The sequence below is a fragment of the Conger conger genome, chromosome 6 (genome assembly GCF_963514075.1).
Source record: "Conger conger chromosome 6, fConCon1.1, whole genome shotgun sequence".
NCBI lineage: Eukaryota > Metazoa > Chordata > Actinopteri > Anguilliformes > Congridae > Conger > Conger conger.
This window is the reverse complement of record NC_083765.1, coordinates 43,250,584-43,265,583: the sequence shown is the minus strand read 5'-3', so window position 1 is coordinate 43,265,583 and position 15,000 is coordinate 43,250,584. Positions and strand designations below refer to the sequence as shown.

General features: G+C 44.5%; 1 protein-coding gene across 1 annotated transcript in view; it reads right to left on the bottom strand.

Moving 5' to 3' along the window:
* calb2a (calbindin 2a) overlaps window positions 1-9,727 on the bottom strand; it is a 25,345-nt gene extending 15,618 nt beyond the window's left edge. The window contains exon 1 of the mRNA XM_061246285.1: window positions 9,557-9,727. Coding sequence (XP_061102269.1) covers window positions 9,557-9,650 — 94 coding nt within the window. The 5' untranslated portion in view covers window positions 9,651-9,727. The remainder of the gene's footprint in view (window positions 1-9,556) is intronic.
* Between the last annotated feature and the right edge of the window lie 5,273 nt (window positions 9,728-15,000).

Here is a 15,000-nt window from a genome sequence, read left to right as displayed (position 1 = left end):
CTCTCCTGCCCCCCCCCCCCTCTCTCTCGCTCTGTTCCAGCTCTCTTCCAGTTCTGACTGGTTCAGTACTGTCTCATTGGCTGGATCCCCACTTCATGGATTTAATTAAGAACCCTGGAAAGTGTGTGCAAGCTGTCACAGGTATTGTTAGCCCCCCACCACACACACCACACCACACACGCACACACAGACACACACACCATACCCCACCACTCACACACGCACACACCATACCCCACGACTCACACACACACACAGACACACGCACACCACACCACACACAGACACACACCACACCACACCACACACACACACACACACACACCACACCACACCACACAAACACACACACATCACATCACACCACACACACACACACACCACACCACACACACACACACACACACACATACACACACACACACATACACACACCACTATGTCTCTAATTGGTCTGGTGTACAGCTCTGGCTGTTTGAAGCTGGTTCATTTGAACAAAAGAGAGATCTGCAGTCTGACAGGCCCGCTGTTTCTTTTTTCTTCAATTTTCTCTTCTAGAAAATGGAATGTGATTGTCAAAATCCCTCCCTAATTTACCCTAATTATTATTCAATAAAATTATTAAAGTAGTGCCTTTTCTCATTTCAGCTGCCTGTGGACAGGGTTGCCCAAGTTGCATGAATTATTATTATTATTATTATTATTATTATTATTATTATTATTATTATTATTATTATTATTGTTATCATTATTTTCAGTATTACTATTATTATTTCACCAGAACAGGGGTTTTAGCTAGTGCTCTGTGCCTGAACCCAGGGGTTTGCTAATCTCTTGGTAGGCGGGTGGGCTTACAGGGATCATATGGGAGTGTAGAAAAAGGGACTGATGAGCCTGTCTGGATGTGCAGATTTATGGGTCAGATTGGGTTAGGAAGAGGGAGGAGAAGGTGGAGAGAGGGGGTGTTGGATGTGTGATAGATAAACAGTGTGTGTTTTCTGTAGCGGCTTGCCTCCTTTCACACATGGGCATCTCGTGGGAGTCACACACAGGCGGACTGGGGTTTCAGATCGGGGTTCCCCCTCGGGGGTGCCCTCCTCCACGCAAACAACCCCCCCACACACACACACACACGCTCGCACGCACACACACCTTGTGTGGATAATGTCAGTTGGCTCAAATTGCCGGCAGAGGGCTGATGTTCTATCGAGAGAAAAACATAAGCAAATCAGCGCGACTCCGAGCGTGTCTTCCCGTGCAGAGAGGTGGGAGGTGGACTCGGTCATACATCACTGCACACGCCTTTGCCAGCCCTGTTTCAACATTTTCTCAATATTCCCTTCCTCTGTGGCATTTAACCCTCTGGAGTTTATTCCCCTTGGAAGTTTTTTGGAATTTTTCTTCAAAATTCCAAGTGAACGTTCTAGAACTCTGACATCAGCTTTGGAATGTTCAGTTAAGGACATTCTAATCACATATTTGTGATATACACCTTAAAGGGTTAAAGAAAACAATGTCTTCCTTCAAATTACAACCCCCAACCCCCCCCCCCCCCCCCCCCCCCCCCTCTCTGGATGAATTCACCCTTCAAATCTTTGATGACATTCATTTGCAGGCAACGTGGAGAAGGAAGTCTTTGGGGGAATCGGAGGATTGGTATTTAAATAGAAAAGCAATACAGAATGCATTAAAACAAAGACAATGAAAATGTCTACAGAAAAGATGCAGCGTTGTCATGCAAAACAATTTGCTCTATATGTATTGAATATTTTTTTTAACCGTTAGCTGTTTCCATTGTATCACAGTAATAGTGTGTTACAATAGTCTATTCTCAACTCAATTAGCCAAAGCCTCAAACTGTATGTGGTGAGATGCAGTTTTCTGTGAGAAGACATGGGATATTCCCTGGAATAAATTATTTTAATGTAGGCATTATAGCAGCTGTACAGTTATTCTAAAACATTCAACAACCTCACAATGAGTTCCATGCATTATCTATTGGTATCTATAGACCATGCATTATATATTGCATACATATGTGATTAGTTTATTATTCAAGCAGTATATGACACTCTTTTTTAAAAATACACTATTGGCATATATAAATACAGATCGATATTTTGCCTCACTTATTATTATTTAAAGCATTCTTTAAGTTTTCATATTTTCAAAATGTCCAGGCTTGCGAGCTTCACCTTGTTCCTAAGCCAGGGGACAGATTGCTGACCAATCACAGCAATCGTACAACACGATGAGAAAGTGTGCAGGAGGGGATGTTACCTCTAAACAAATCATGTCCCCCCTTCCCCAATTGAATTTGCATAACACTTTGATAGGTAAATAGCCATCTGCAAACTATGTTCCAATAGCTAACACACTGAGATCTAACCAAATCATCACACAAAGGAGAACAGCTGAGGTGCCCGGTGGTGTGTGTGTGTGTGAGAGAGAGAGAGAGAGAGAGAGAGAGAGAGAGAGAGAGAGAGATTGCATCTGTCTGATTGCAGTTAGGTTGAGACATGATTACGCTGGTCAAGCTTGTCTCACATTTAATGTATGTAAATAGTTCAAATGTCTCCACTGAAGGAGCACTATGGCACTGTCACACTTCTTAACTGAATATCAATATTGAGAAAATGCAGAGACGTATTCCATAAAGGTATGCTGCAGGATATGTGAATTACTTATGTCTCTGTGCAGAGAAAACCTTATTAGGAAACAGTTTGTGAAGAGCCGTATTACTTCAGGGTTCAGTGAAGCTGGGTTCTCATGGGCTTTCTGCTTAGTCCCCGAAATCACTGAGGGCCAGTGGAAGGGCTCTGTGTCGAGGTGTTTCATCATCTGCCATACTAAACCTTGATTTGAAAGCAACTTGGTCTGCTCTTTGAAACTTTGATTGAGTCTAACTCAAACATAGTCCTTAATAATAAATCAACTCTCAACCCATACATCTCCAACCGAACCATAAGGGGAATTTGATCCTCATCGCCCCATTTCTGACCTTCTCATCACATTTAATTTACAATAAAGTGGAAATCAAGATCATACAACAAACAACCAAACACGGCAGATAAGGTACAATTCATATAGGACTGGTTGTTAGGCTATGAACGTATGTGACAATCCAGTGGCAGAAAAAGGCACTGTGAATATTGTCTGTGGCAGTTGGGATTTGAAATAAAGGCCGACCGCTGTGCCGTGAGGATGACCTCACACCCCGGGCAGGTTGTACAGTCGTGGAAAAGCCATCTGTGAGTCTGGGGAAACTCCCCCTCGGCCCACTCAACCAATGGGTGGCCTAAAGTCACCCACTGCCCTAAAGTCCTGATCACCGCCAGACCTGATTAGCTGAGAGGAGTTTCTCTGAAACCACTGTCCATCATTACATTACCTTATATTACAGTTTAGCTGACTGTTTTATCCAAAGAGTCATACATGTATACAGTTTATTAGACTAAGCAGGGCACAATCCCCCCTGGAGCAATGCTCGGTGGTTGAAACTGAGCAGGGCTGGACTTGGCTAGTGTTTGGATGGAAAACCACCTGGGAAATACACGGTGCTGCTGGAAGTGCCGTTGGTGTACCAGTAGGGGGCAGCATTTCATCAATCAAGCGCAAACAGCCAATCAGCCACAGCACTGTTGGGAGTTACTGCCCTTTGGAAAAGATACCGAGCTGCCATTCAATTGCATTATGGTCATTCAAGATCCCATAGCACTGAAACTCAGCCAGAAACAACTTAACAACATATAATTATTTGACTGAAAAAAAATTATAAAAAATTATATGAAATCTGTTCTATTCTCCTTGTGCCTGTAGGGGTTTGTGGGGGGGGAACGAGGAAATGATCACAGGGGAAGTAATCGCAGTGTGTAGCAATCACACTATTGCACAGAACAGAGTAAAGAGCTTTTATAAGAACTGAATTGTATATACTTTATTCATTCATTCCTTGTACGTCGCTCCAGATAAGAGCATCTGCTAAATGCTTTGTAATGTAATGTAATATTTGCTTCTCTACTCCACAATTTGGGATTCGTGACAGAAAAATCACATGTGGTTAAAGTGCACACTGTCAGATTTTTAATTCAGCTTCAATAAAGCCTCTTTACTCATTTCTCTTAAATTCATGTTAGTTGCTGCAGTCTTGTTCTTCAAGAGCACCTTCCAGCACCTCAAGTTCTCCTAGTCCTGATTTTCTGAGCAGGTGTGTCTCTAGTAACATGTGTTGTACTGGTGATGAATCCAACTCAGACTACAGACATACAGAGGTGATGAACCCAACTAAGACTACAGACATACAGTGGTGATGAACCCAACTAAGACTACAGACATACAGAGGTGATGAACCCAACCAAGACTACAGACATACAGAGGTGATGAACCCAACCAAGACTACAGACATACAGTGGTGATGAACCCAACTAAGACTACAGACATATAGTGGTGATGAACCCAACTCAGACTACAGACATACAGAGGTGATGACCCCAACTAAGACTACAGACATACAGTGGTGATTCATAGGTTAAGCCTCACACACACCCAATGTCCAGCTACTGGCACTACCAACCAACATCCAGTGGATTTAAGCTGCCTTTTACATCATAGTGGTTCCTGTACGCATTGATCACAGTATGTGTAATACTTGTGGGAGCTGCGGTTGTTTTGTAAATTAGAATAGAATAGAATGGATTTGTATGGCACTCAGCAGAACTGTAGAGAGATCATGACGGAGAATGTGGTATGGGGTTAGAGGTCATGAAGGAGAGGTCACGTGACCCTGTGTGGAGGATTGGGGCTAAGGCTGGGGGTTACTGAGCGGCAAAGATAAACTGTAATGGCAGCCTCTCCTGTCGTGCTCTGCCCTAATCCTGACAGCTGAATGGGAGGTTTTTACACTGTCAGAACAAAATGGCTTCAAAAGGAAACCTATGATTCCATAGAGGAACCCTATCGAGTTCAAAGATTCTTCGTCGGGCAAAATGGTTCTTTGTCTGGGAGCTTTCACACTTCACACCTATGATAAAGGGTTCCATAAAGAACTAAAAATGGTTCCTATATGGTGACAACCCAAAGAACCCTTTTTTTCTGAGAGTGTAGAAATGAATATGCACTGGAACATGCAGTGGGGCATTGCTGTGTTTGGGTATACATGGTAGATGGGAAAAACGGTGGAAAAGAAATTTTAATGAGTAAACATTTGAATTTAACATTCAGAATCAATTCCCCTTTTGCACATCTTATGATTTGATTAAATAGTTCTAATCCTCAATTAACTATTTAAGGTCAGTGTGGTGGTCATTTGCATAATTTCTTTCACTATTTAAGGTGTTAACAGACCCATATGAGTGATGTCATTAACTGCTGTCAGCTCCACGATCGCCTTTCATTCCTGACACTATTATCAAAGCGCTAATACAGGGGGTGTGGGATTGGACGGGAGACTTCATTATCGCACTTACCACGCTGATTTAACAGCCATAAATCATGCATGATCCATAAAGCCCTCTCCTCGCCAGGAAGGATTTATCACGATTATGTCCGACATCTGCCTTTCCCCCAGAAAGCCGACCGGTGGAATTACACATATAACCCACATCTGGATGGTAGTCTGCACTGACATTGAGAAAGAAATCCACCAAAGTTCAGAGGCAAAGCATCTGACTTGGTAGGGAAAGAGTAGGGTGCTACATGGGATTCGAACTGGCAATCCTTCAGACACAAAGCTTGTTCCCTCACCACCACATTATGCCTTTTTTTCAACTAACAACTGAGAGGAAAGTTAAACGGCTGATTAGTCATTGACAGCTGATAAATATCTCTTCTGTTCGATATGCTATTTGAATTTTGTTTTGTGTCCCGTTCATTTGAACGGTGATGATGGTGTAATCTAAAACTTGAAGAAAAAAACACAGACAGTTTCTCATAAACAGAAGATTATCTCTGGGATTAGACCAACAATCCCCAAAGCCATCTTTCCTCTTCATATATTTATAACCCCCTTTTTTTAACCCAGCAACAAGACAGACATCGTGTCTGTAGTTCCAATAGCGCGTTTCCGTACCTCGGCTTATGCAATGCAAAGGAAGACACTCGCTTTTTTCAGCACAAATCTGCCACTGAGGGTATATCCCACCATCCCACACAAAATAGCTACAGCGCTTGCTAGAAAGATCCTGAAAGCTGAAAGCTAGAAGCGTGCAAACGTCACGTGTCACTAAAAAGGCTGGTTCGGTAACGCAGAGCGGCTGCTTCGTCCTGCAGGTAAACAGAATGTGGGCCACGGCAGGCGTCAGAATCGCGTTTATGTGATTTCCCACGCTCCGCGCTCATTTCCCAACGGTCCTTATATGATGTGTTACTATCAATGATGGGATTGCATAATGGCTCAGTGGGGGCCTGTAAAAGAGCCATAATGTGAATCATTCTGCGTGACTGACCGCCCTTATTCCTGCAAAAAGCACAAAGCCATACAGAGATGGGAAATGTCAGTCCGAGAGAAGTGGGCTGCAATGTTGTTTTACGCAGATTTTAAGATTTTACAGATATGCAACTCACACATCTAGATTTGTACTTAATTCATTCAGTGGAGCATATTCCTTAAGGCTATAACATCACTCTGGTTGAATCTGGAGCCCTCGTTTTAAAAGGCGAGCTCTCTGACCAGTGTGATGCGAGAGATTCAGATGCTGCAGGAATGTAGGAAAGTTGGTTCATAGACCAAACATGTCAGTCGATGAAGGCTTACAAGTCTATGCCTGCCTCTCTATATACGCTCATGTATGCACATACAGATAGAGAGAGTGTGTGTGCGCAGAAACACACTCAATAGTGAGCATTGTACGAGCAGGTGTGCAAAGAGAGCTTTCACAGTCACGCTCAGGGAAACGTAACTATTTGGATTTTAAGAAAAACGTGCCAATTTCCGTGGCACTGGATGGGGAAAGCGAGTAATTTAAAAGTTCTCGGCGTTTCTGTTCAGTCACTCGGTGCATTTCAGCTTGGAAAAGATCCGTGTGTGTCAGCACAACCCGTAGGCTGAGGATTCCCTGGCTCTCTCTGCCGGGTGTGTCTCAGTAGCGCATCCCTTATACCTTCAAAGGACGCTCTCTCCCGGCATCAGCAGCGCATGCAGCGGGGCGGAAAGAACCTCCACCGCACCGTAACTGAATGTTCACAGCGCCGCGTCTTCCTCCATGACAGGGGATCAGCGTTTCGGCAGGAGAACGAGTTCATTGCTTGGTACTTTCATCCTGAAAGGGGAGACTTGGGAACTGGCAGCAATCGTAACGCGATTATGGTACCCACTGAATTTTCGAGATATAGGCTACTGCTTCACTTCTGCGAGAGATGAAACAGGCTAATGGTTTGTTGAGGCATGGGTGACCAGTGGTACAATTTTACGAATTGCTCAAGTGAATGAAACACCATAATAAGTGATCCGTGAAGACAAAACACAAATCGAATACATGGACATCAACTGACTGATCAGTAGCATTTTCAGAATTTGCCATAATTTCTGCAATCGCTAAACATATTCACAAACAGACGTCCCAAAGTGCGGTATAATATTGTCATAAGACATCTTATAAAAATACTTGACGAAATCCTATTTGAACGCTGTTAGGTAGATATCCCATTTCGTTCATATTCGGGTGCGCACGATCATTAGCACTGAGCCTTTCCGTCTCGTTTTTACGTCGCACAGACACATACTGAGAGCAGCGCTCGTACCGTGGATAGGACTGAGTACACTTTATGAATGGGGCCGGGCTGCAGGAGCGGGAAAGATGCGCACTAACGCTGAGCGATGACTGCTGAGCGTTTGTACATCTTGAGAAAAACAGAGCGAGCGAGTGAACGTGAGGAAATATTTATTCTGTGTGAATTTCCAAAAATTGTATGAATGTATGCAATAAAAATGAATGTGTCGAGCTATTGCAACTAATTCCCCGATTACGCGTAAAGTTTCATTGCCAGGATGAATTGCGCAGCAAAAATCATTCAATGAATCTGAAGGAATTCAACCACTGCGTGGCTGATAATATGTACTTATACACATTTGGCCTACTTACTCGAAATCAAATAAATAAATTTGCCTTTGATTAAAGGGCTTGCTTATATATGATACTATAGAGTGTCTGTTTAAATTATGTCTATTACTCACGTCGATAAATTTCTAAATGCGTCTTGGGTGGCACCGGAAGAAGAATATCGGTTACGTAGCCCCCTGTGATTAAACTTCTAAGAAAAGATAACGGTGTTTATTATAGCAAATCCAATCGCCCCATTGATTATTGGGCTGGAAATGAAAGACGCGCGTCTCCGGAGAGCAACGGAGATGCGCTCCTGGCTGAAGCGCTAGTTAAGCTGCTGACACGCCCATCTCTCTTCCACCGAGAGGTACAAGGATGCGCGCGTATCGGAGGCTGCTGCTGTCAATATCCGCTACGTTGACAGACAATCCATTGATAAAAATACACCGGTCCATTTCAATCGGATCGGATTCCGTTGTTAAGTCAATATCTGCCAGATGTATACATTATTCATGACGTTTAAGAATTATTTTCCTATAAAGAAAGTCAATATAAACTCCCTTCCCCACTCGCAGTTGAGTCTCAGTGAGAGGCGACAGAGCCGTTCGAGAAATTTGGTTTTTAACCCGAAGGCTCTAGGTTTGATACTGAAGTGGGTGAGTGCTTGATGAAGCTGTTTACTGGAAATTGCTTTAGTAGATATCCAATGCTTTAAATTATATTCACTTTAATTCATATAATGAATTTAACTGCCCCAGGATAAGGGCATCTTTCCCGAGCAAAAGTGTATAAATGATAAACTGCGTAATGTGTGAATACCGGGTCTGGATATAAAGAAAATGAATGCAATTTAAAACTTACGCAGCACTGATAACATGTATAGGCTATTGTTGGATCTCTCATAAAAAGTTTATACATGGCTTCGCATTAATATTGATCGTGGTGTCCCGTCGAAGTTACACGCTGTAAAAGGGAAAATAGCAGACCACGGACCTCAGTCACATAATGCGCGCGCTCTGAGTTCTGTGGGATCTGGATTCATCTGTCGATATTTTTTTATAAACAGGGTCGTTTTCATGAAAACAAAAGTCATAACCCAAGAAAGAAATATGTTAAATATATCATTTCTTTGTCTTGTTCAGGATAATTTCCCATTATTTCAGGTACTTTTACGCAACAATATTGAACACCCTCTGGTAGTCTCTCCATAGCATCACTTGTAATAGTTTTGCCCTCGAGGGGTAGAAATCAAGGTTTAGTTTGTAGCCTATTTTAAAGAAATTCAACAACAGAATGCATCAATATTTTTCAGACAGAATGCAGATAAAGAAGAAATTATTAAAATATTTCTGATGTAGTTTTGATACCTTCTTTTTTACTTTTCAATGCAAGGGTCAACTGAAGGTATATTCTACCCACCTTCTTTCGCAGCATCATTTAATTCACCCTGAAACCCCGTCAACGAGTCACTTCCATCCCTCAAAATATTGAAAACAAGTTTGCATAGCTCTACGAACCATCAGTGTCGAAGTGTTTCCAGATGTCCAGGAACTGGGAAGCGGTCAGCTCCGCCAGGTGTAGGTATGGAGTCGGCTGCCCTTTGTTGGCCATGGTGGGGGTTTTTTTATCTTTTCTTGTCTGTTTTTTGCGCTTGAAAATCCTGAGGAGCGAACTTCTACACAGTCAGATCCAGATTCTCACTGTCACAGCATCGCGCTCAGTCGGAGCTTTTAAACCCCCACAGCGTCTGCAGTACTACCGCGGTCCTGCGGGAGGCGCAGCGGCACTAAGATCCACGCCCCTCTCCCTGCAGCCGGTGTGAGGAATCCGCAGGTCCCTACGGAGATGCGCAATGCCCCGGACGCATCCACTGTACTTTCAACCGGCCTGTCGCTGCGGGTAGCTGCTGATCTGATCCCCGCGGCAGTGTATTGAAAGCGCTGTATCTCTATCTCACTGAATGGATGGAAATCATACAGAACGCTAGAGGTATTCCACACTTCCACAAGCAGACACATATTCCAAATGTCTCCATGATGTTTTTTTTTGTTTTTTTACAAGTCAATCAGTCAACTTGGCTTGGATATATACTGCATACAAAACGGGAATAAAATAGTAGGTCTAAGTTTTCAGAGGGTTGAGAAAAATTGTGCATGCGCGTTATGTTCTGTACAAATTTTATTACTATGACATTTTTTTTAGGATCAGATCAGGTGTCCACGGGATCTCACGTAAAAAAGATGTTTACTCTTGTAGTGAGAAAGACTGCCCCCAGGGACGAATCACGGGCCTGGGCTAATTATCCCGCAACAGCGATGCGTGTTTACGCCTTTTCGTCCGGGACCAAGTCACTACGGAGCGCGGGGCCAGGGGAATTGTTTTCGCATGGCTGCACCATGCCAACGGGCGCGGGCGGGGGCCGGAGTACGTGCAGCAGTAATTGCTGTCCCTGTAGCTGAGTGACTACCAGACCAGAGAGGAAGACACCTCAAAAAACTTGCTTTAACAAGCCGTTTACGAGTGAGCTCCCTCAGCAACTGAACTAAGGGCCGGATTCATTAGAAAACCGCCGGCTAATCACTAATTACACAAATCCCACGAGAGATCCGCCCCGTGAGTCCTGCCGTTTCATATTTCAAGTGAAAGCGCCGAACCGTCGTTCCTCTGACGTATGGCGGTAGGAAATTAATGGGTTCCCCACTTTCCGTTTGTTTATTTAAGATCAGTGCGAAGAACAAAGCTGATTTAAAATTCTAACCTTAGGTGCATTTGTTCACGTGCTCAATGGAAGCCCACACTCCCATGACTTTAATTAAGTGGGGGGGAGTGGGGGGCTCAAAACCTCCATTCTGCGCTCCTCACTACGCACACACATGAAGACACACACAGACACACACACACATGCACACAAACAGTGCCCTGGTTTGCAGTGTCCCAAAGCAAACACCTGCAGTGTGCAGTGTAATCAGAATGGCTACACCCAACGCTGGAGGGGTTGGAGGAGAAGGGGCGTGGGGGTGTGGGGGGCAGGGGGTGGGGGGTGCCTCTTGTGCTGTTGTGACCATGATGTGAGTGAGCATGGAGCTTGACTGGCAGAAGTGCATGCAAGCAGGGCAGTGTAGAACACATTCAGGGGCATGTAGAACACACACTCAGGGGTGTGTAGAACACACACTCAGGGGCGTGTAGAACACACATTCAGGGGCATGTAGAACACACACTCAGGGGTGTGTAGAACACACATTCAGGGGCATGTAGAACACACACTTAGAGGCGTGTAGAACACACACTTAGGGGCATGTAGAACACACACTCAGGGGCGTGTTGAACACACACTTAAGGGCAATGTAGAACACACACTCAGGGGCGTGTAGAACACACATTCAGGGGCATGTAGAACACACATTCAGGGGCATGTAGAACACACACTCAGGGGCGTGTAGAACACACACTCAGGGGCGTGTAGAACACACACTCAGGGGCATGTTGAACACACACTCAGGGGCGTGTAGAACACACACTCAGGGGCGTGTTGAACACACACTTAAGGGCAATGTAGAACACACACTCAGGGGCGTGTAGAACACACACTCAGGGGCGTGTAGAACACACACTCAGGGGCGTGTTGAACACACACTTAAGGGCAATGTAGAACACACACTCAGGGGCGTGTAGAACACACATTCAGGGGCGTGTAGAACACACACTCAGGGGCGTGTAGAACACACACTCAGGGGCGTGTAGAACACACACTCAGGGGCATGTAGAACACACACTTAAGGGCGTGTAGAACACACACTTAGGGGCATGTAGAACACACACTCAGGGGCGTGTTGAACACACACTTAAGGGCATGTAGAACACACACTCAGGGGCGTGTTGAACACACACTTAAGGGCATGTAGAACACACACTCAGGGGCGTGTTGAACACACACTTAAGGGCAATGTAGAACGGAACCATGCACCAGCTCTCTGCTGATTACTGGGAGCGGATACCTGGATAACTGTAGCAAGAGTGCACCTGCCTAAAACCTCTCCCCTGTCGCCACCTCCCCCATCCCATCTCACTCATCCAAGAACCTGCCCTGCTTTTACAGGGCACCTCTCATCAAATGGTCCTTTTCATGAAGGGATTATACTTTTTGAGTTTTCATTTTCTCAGGATTTGGACAGAATATTAAAGAAACAATGATGATCATAACATGATGTTTTGGAGGGCTCTGTCCTGGATCCTGACCCAGAGAGAAGAGCACAGGTTCAGCACTGTCACCAGCCCTTTCAGCTTCTGTTCTCATAATGTTGATAGGGCATTGCAGGAACGCTGCAGAGTCATTCTGCGTTACCCACTTCCTCCAGTAGGGGAAGGTAGTGTGAACCTGGGGTCTGGGCAGCTGCGCCAGCCTGGACTCCCAGCCCACTGCCCCTTCACCATCACATCCAGGGGGGACAGGGGCCCTCAGGAGCCTGGCTCCAAGCCCCTCTGCCTGCTCTGTTTGGGGCCAGAAACCATTCATCAACCACCCCCCAACCCCCCCTGTGGAGTGGAAGTCAGCGCATTGTCCGCTCAAGATGAGAACTGTCATCATTCCAGACGCAACTGATGTGACCTTTCCACAGTCAAGCTCACTCTTTCTCTGTCTTTCACCTTTTGTCTCTCTCTCTCTGTATCTCTGCATTTCACCCAATCTCTCTCTCTCTCTGTCTCTCTCTCTCTCTCTCTCTCTCTCTCTTATTTTCTCTCTCTGTCTTTCTCCCAGTCTCAAATTCAATTTCAGTTTAATTAAAGCTTGCCTCCCTGACAGGACAAGCCTATAACCGCGTTGCCAAAGCAGTCTGGGGCTCTAAACGACACTACTGGAAAAAAGGATTCCTTGACTTAGGAGAACATTTTTAGTTTTTCATGGAACCCGCTATGGTAGGTGTGAAGAGTGTGACAGCTCCCAGATTGTACCATTTCTCCTGAGAAAGAACCCTTGCACTAGATAGGGTTCCTCCTGGAACCATTTTCTCTGAGTGCCTGGAGCCGTTTGGAACCCTTCCTTCTGAGAGCGCAGGGCACAAGTCAAGCTGTAGGTGCCTCTGCGGGTATGAGTGTCATATTCTCCCATCCCTGCCAGCTGTCAGATGTGGAGGAGGACAGCAATGATCCCTTTAAAGAATGCTCACCGTTCCTGTGAGTATTGAATGCAGTGAACCTCTGTCTGGAGCTCTTGTTTTACAGGGATCACCGAGCTACAGTTCTTAAGCCAGCCAGGCATTCCTCTTCTGGCCCAGTTTGATGTCATTCCCCCTTCATAATGGCCTTCTACATATATGTCTCAAAGAACAGGCCCTTTACTCTTCCAAAAAATAGCATTCTGCACCCTTTTCAGTTCATCATGGAGCCCTCTGTCATAGGTGTGAAGTGTGGAAGCTCCCAGACACAGAACCATTTAAATAGATATAGTTCTTCTGTTGAATTGCAGTTTACCTTCTGGAAGCTTTGTGTAGAAGTGTAGAAGACTCATGTCCATGCAATGTTTTTTTCCTACTGAAGTCATAAATAACTAGAATGTTAGATAGTCATTGGTGTTCATTTTTTTCTGGAATGTTAAAAATGATGAATAAATCTGGCTTTCATTGTTTTTCATTCTGCATATGGAGAGAGGTGAGGGAGAGAGAGGAAGAGAGAGAGAAAATGGGGAGAGAGAGGGAGAGAGAAAGAGGGAGAGAGATAGATGGGGAGAGAGATGGAGAGAGGGGAGAAAAGGAGATTAAGAGTACACAATATGGGGAGGGAAATCTCTCCATCAGCACTCGGCATTGCAGTGTGTTGATGAGGACAAAATGAAAAAGTGAGAAAACAAGAAAAAGAAGGAGGAAAAGACAAGGAGAAGAGAGGGAGTGTGCAAAAGAGAGAGGGAGTGTGTGAAAGAGGGTATTATTCTTCAGAGAAAAGATAGGGGAGGTGGTCTCTCCATCATATAATGGATGGAGTTTTTTGTCATGAAGGGCTACCATAGATGTAATGGTAATGTGTGGGCGGATGGTGGTTGCATGTGTGCATCTGATTGGGTGTCTTGCTCAGGGACACTTCAACATTGGGCTGCCTGTAGCCTAGCAGATAAGATATATCACTGGGACTCAGGAGGTTGCTGGTTCCAGCCCTGGCGTAGCCACGATAAGATCCACAAAACTGTTGAGCCCCTGAGCAAAGCCCCTAACCCAACATTGCTCCAGGGGGGATTGTCCTCTTGCTTGGTCTTGGTTAAGTCTTTGGATAAAGGTATCAGCTAAATATCTGATTAAATTTTTTGAATCCATTTACACCAAGAAATTAATTGAGATTAAAATCTTTCTAAATAGAGATCTAGCTTTGGGCCACAATACTCCCATGCTGTAAGTGGTTTCCGGGAATGCCAAAGGAGCTCACTGGTGATTTGTGAGACGCTTCACGGATCACTCCCCACCTAAAAGACTGTGCGTGTGCCAATTGCATTATGCAGAACACAAACATGGTCACCCGAGTGTGGGACTGAATTGCGTTTTTTTTTTTTTTATGACATTTTAAGATTTACGATAATTTCTAAACAAGGACAGAGGCGTTTTCCTCGATCGTGTTGCTTAATAAGATTATTTCTTGCCCAATGAACATTTACGTTGCGCTTCACAATCCCAAGACCCCGACAAATCTCTAACAAAAACTGCACGTCATTGACTATTACGACTACGAATACTATTACTATAATGATACATAACATTTGGAACAGTCACACAGCGTGTAGACAGTAAGTGTAGAAAAGAAAATAGATTAGCATGGAGCAGAGGTGCTGTTTTAAAATGGATGATTGAATAATTTAGTAAGAGAAAATAGGCCTGAGCAGAGGAGGGTTCACTGCACATCCTTGGGCAATGACACAAGAAACCGTGTTTAATACAGGACTACATCCCCCCTAAGATCTCTCCCTCTCTCTCTCTCT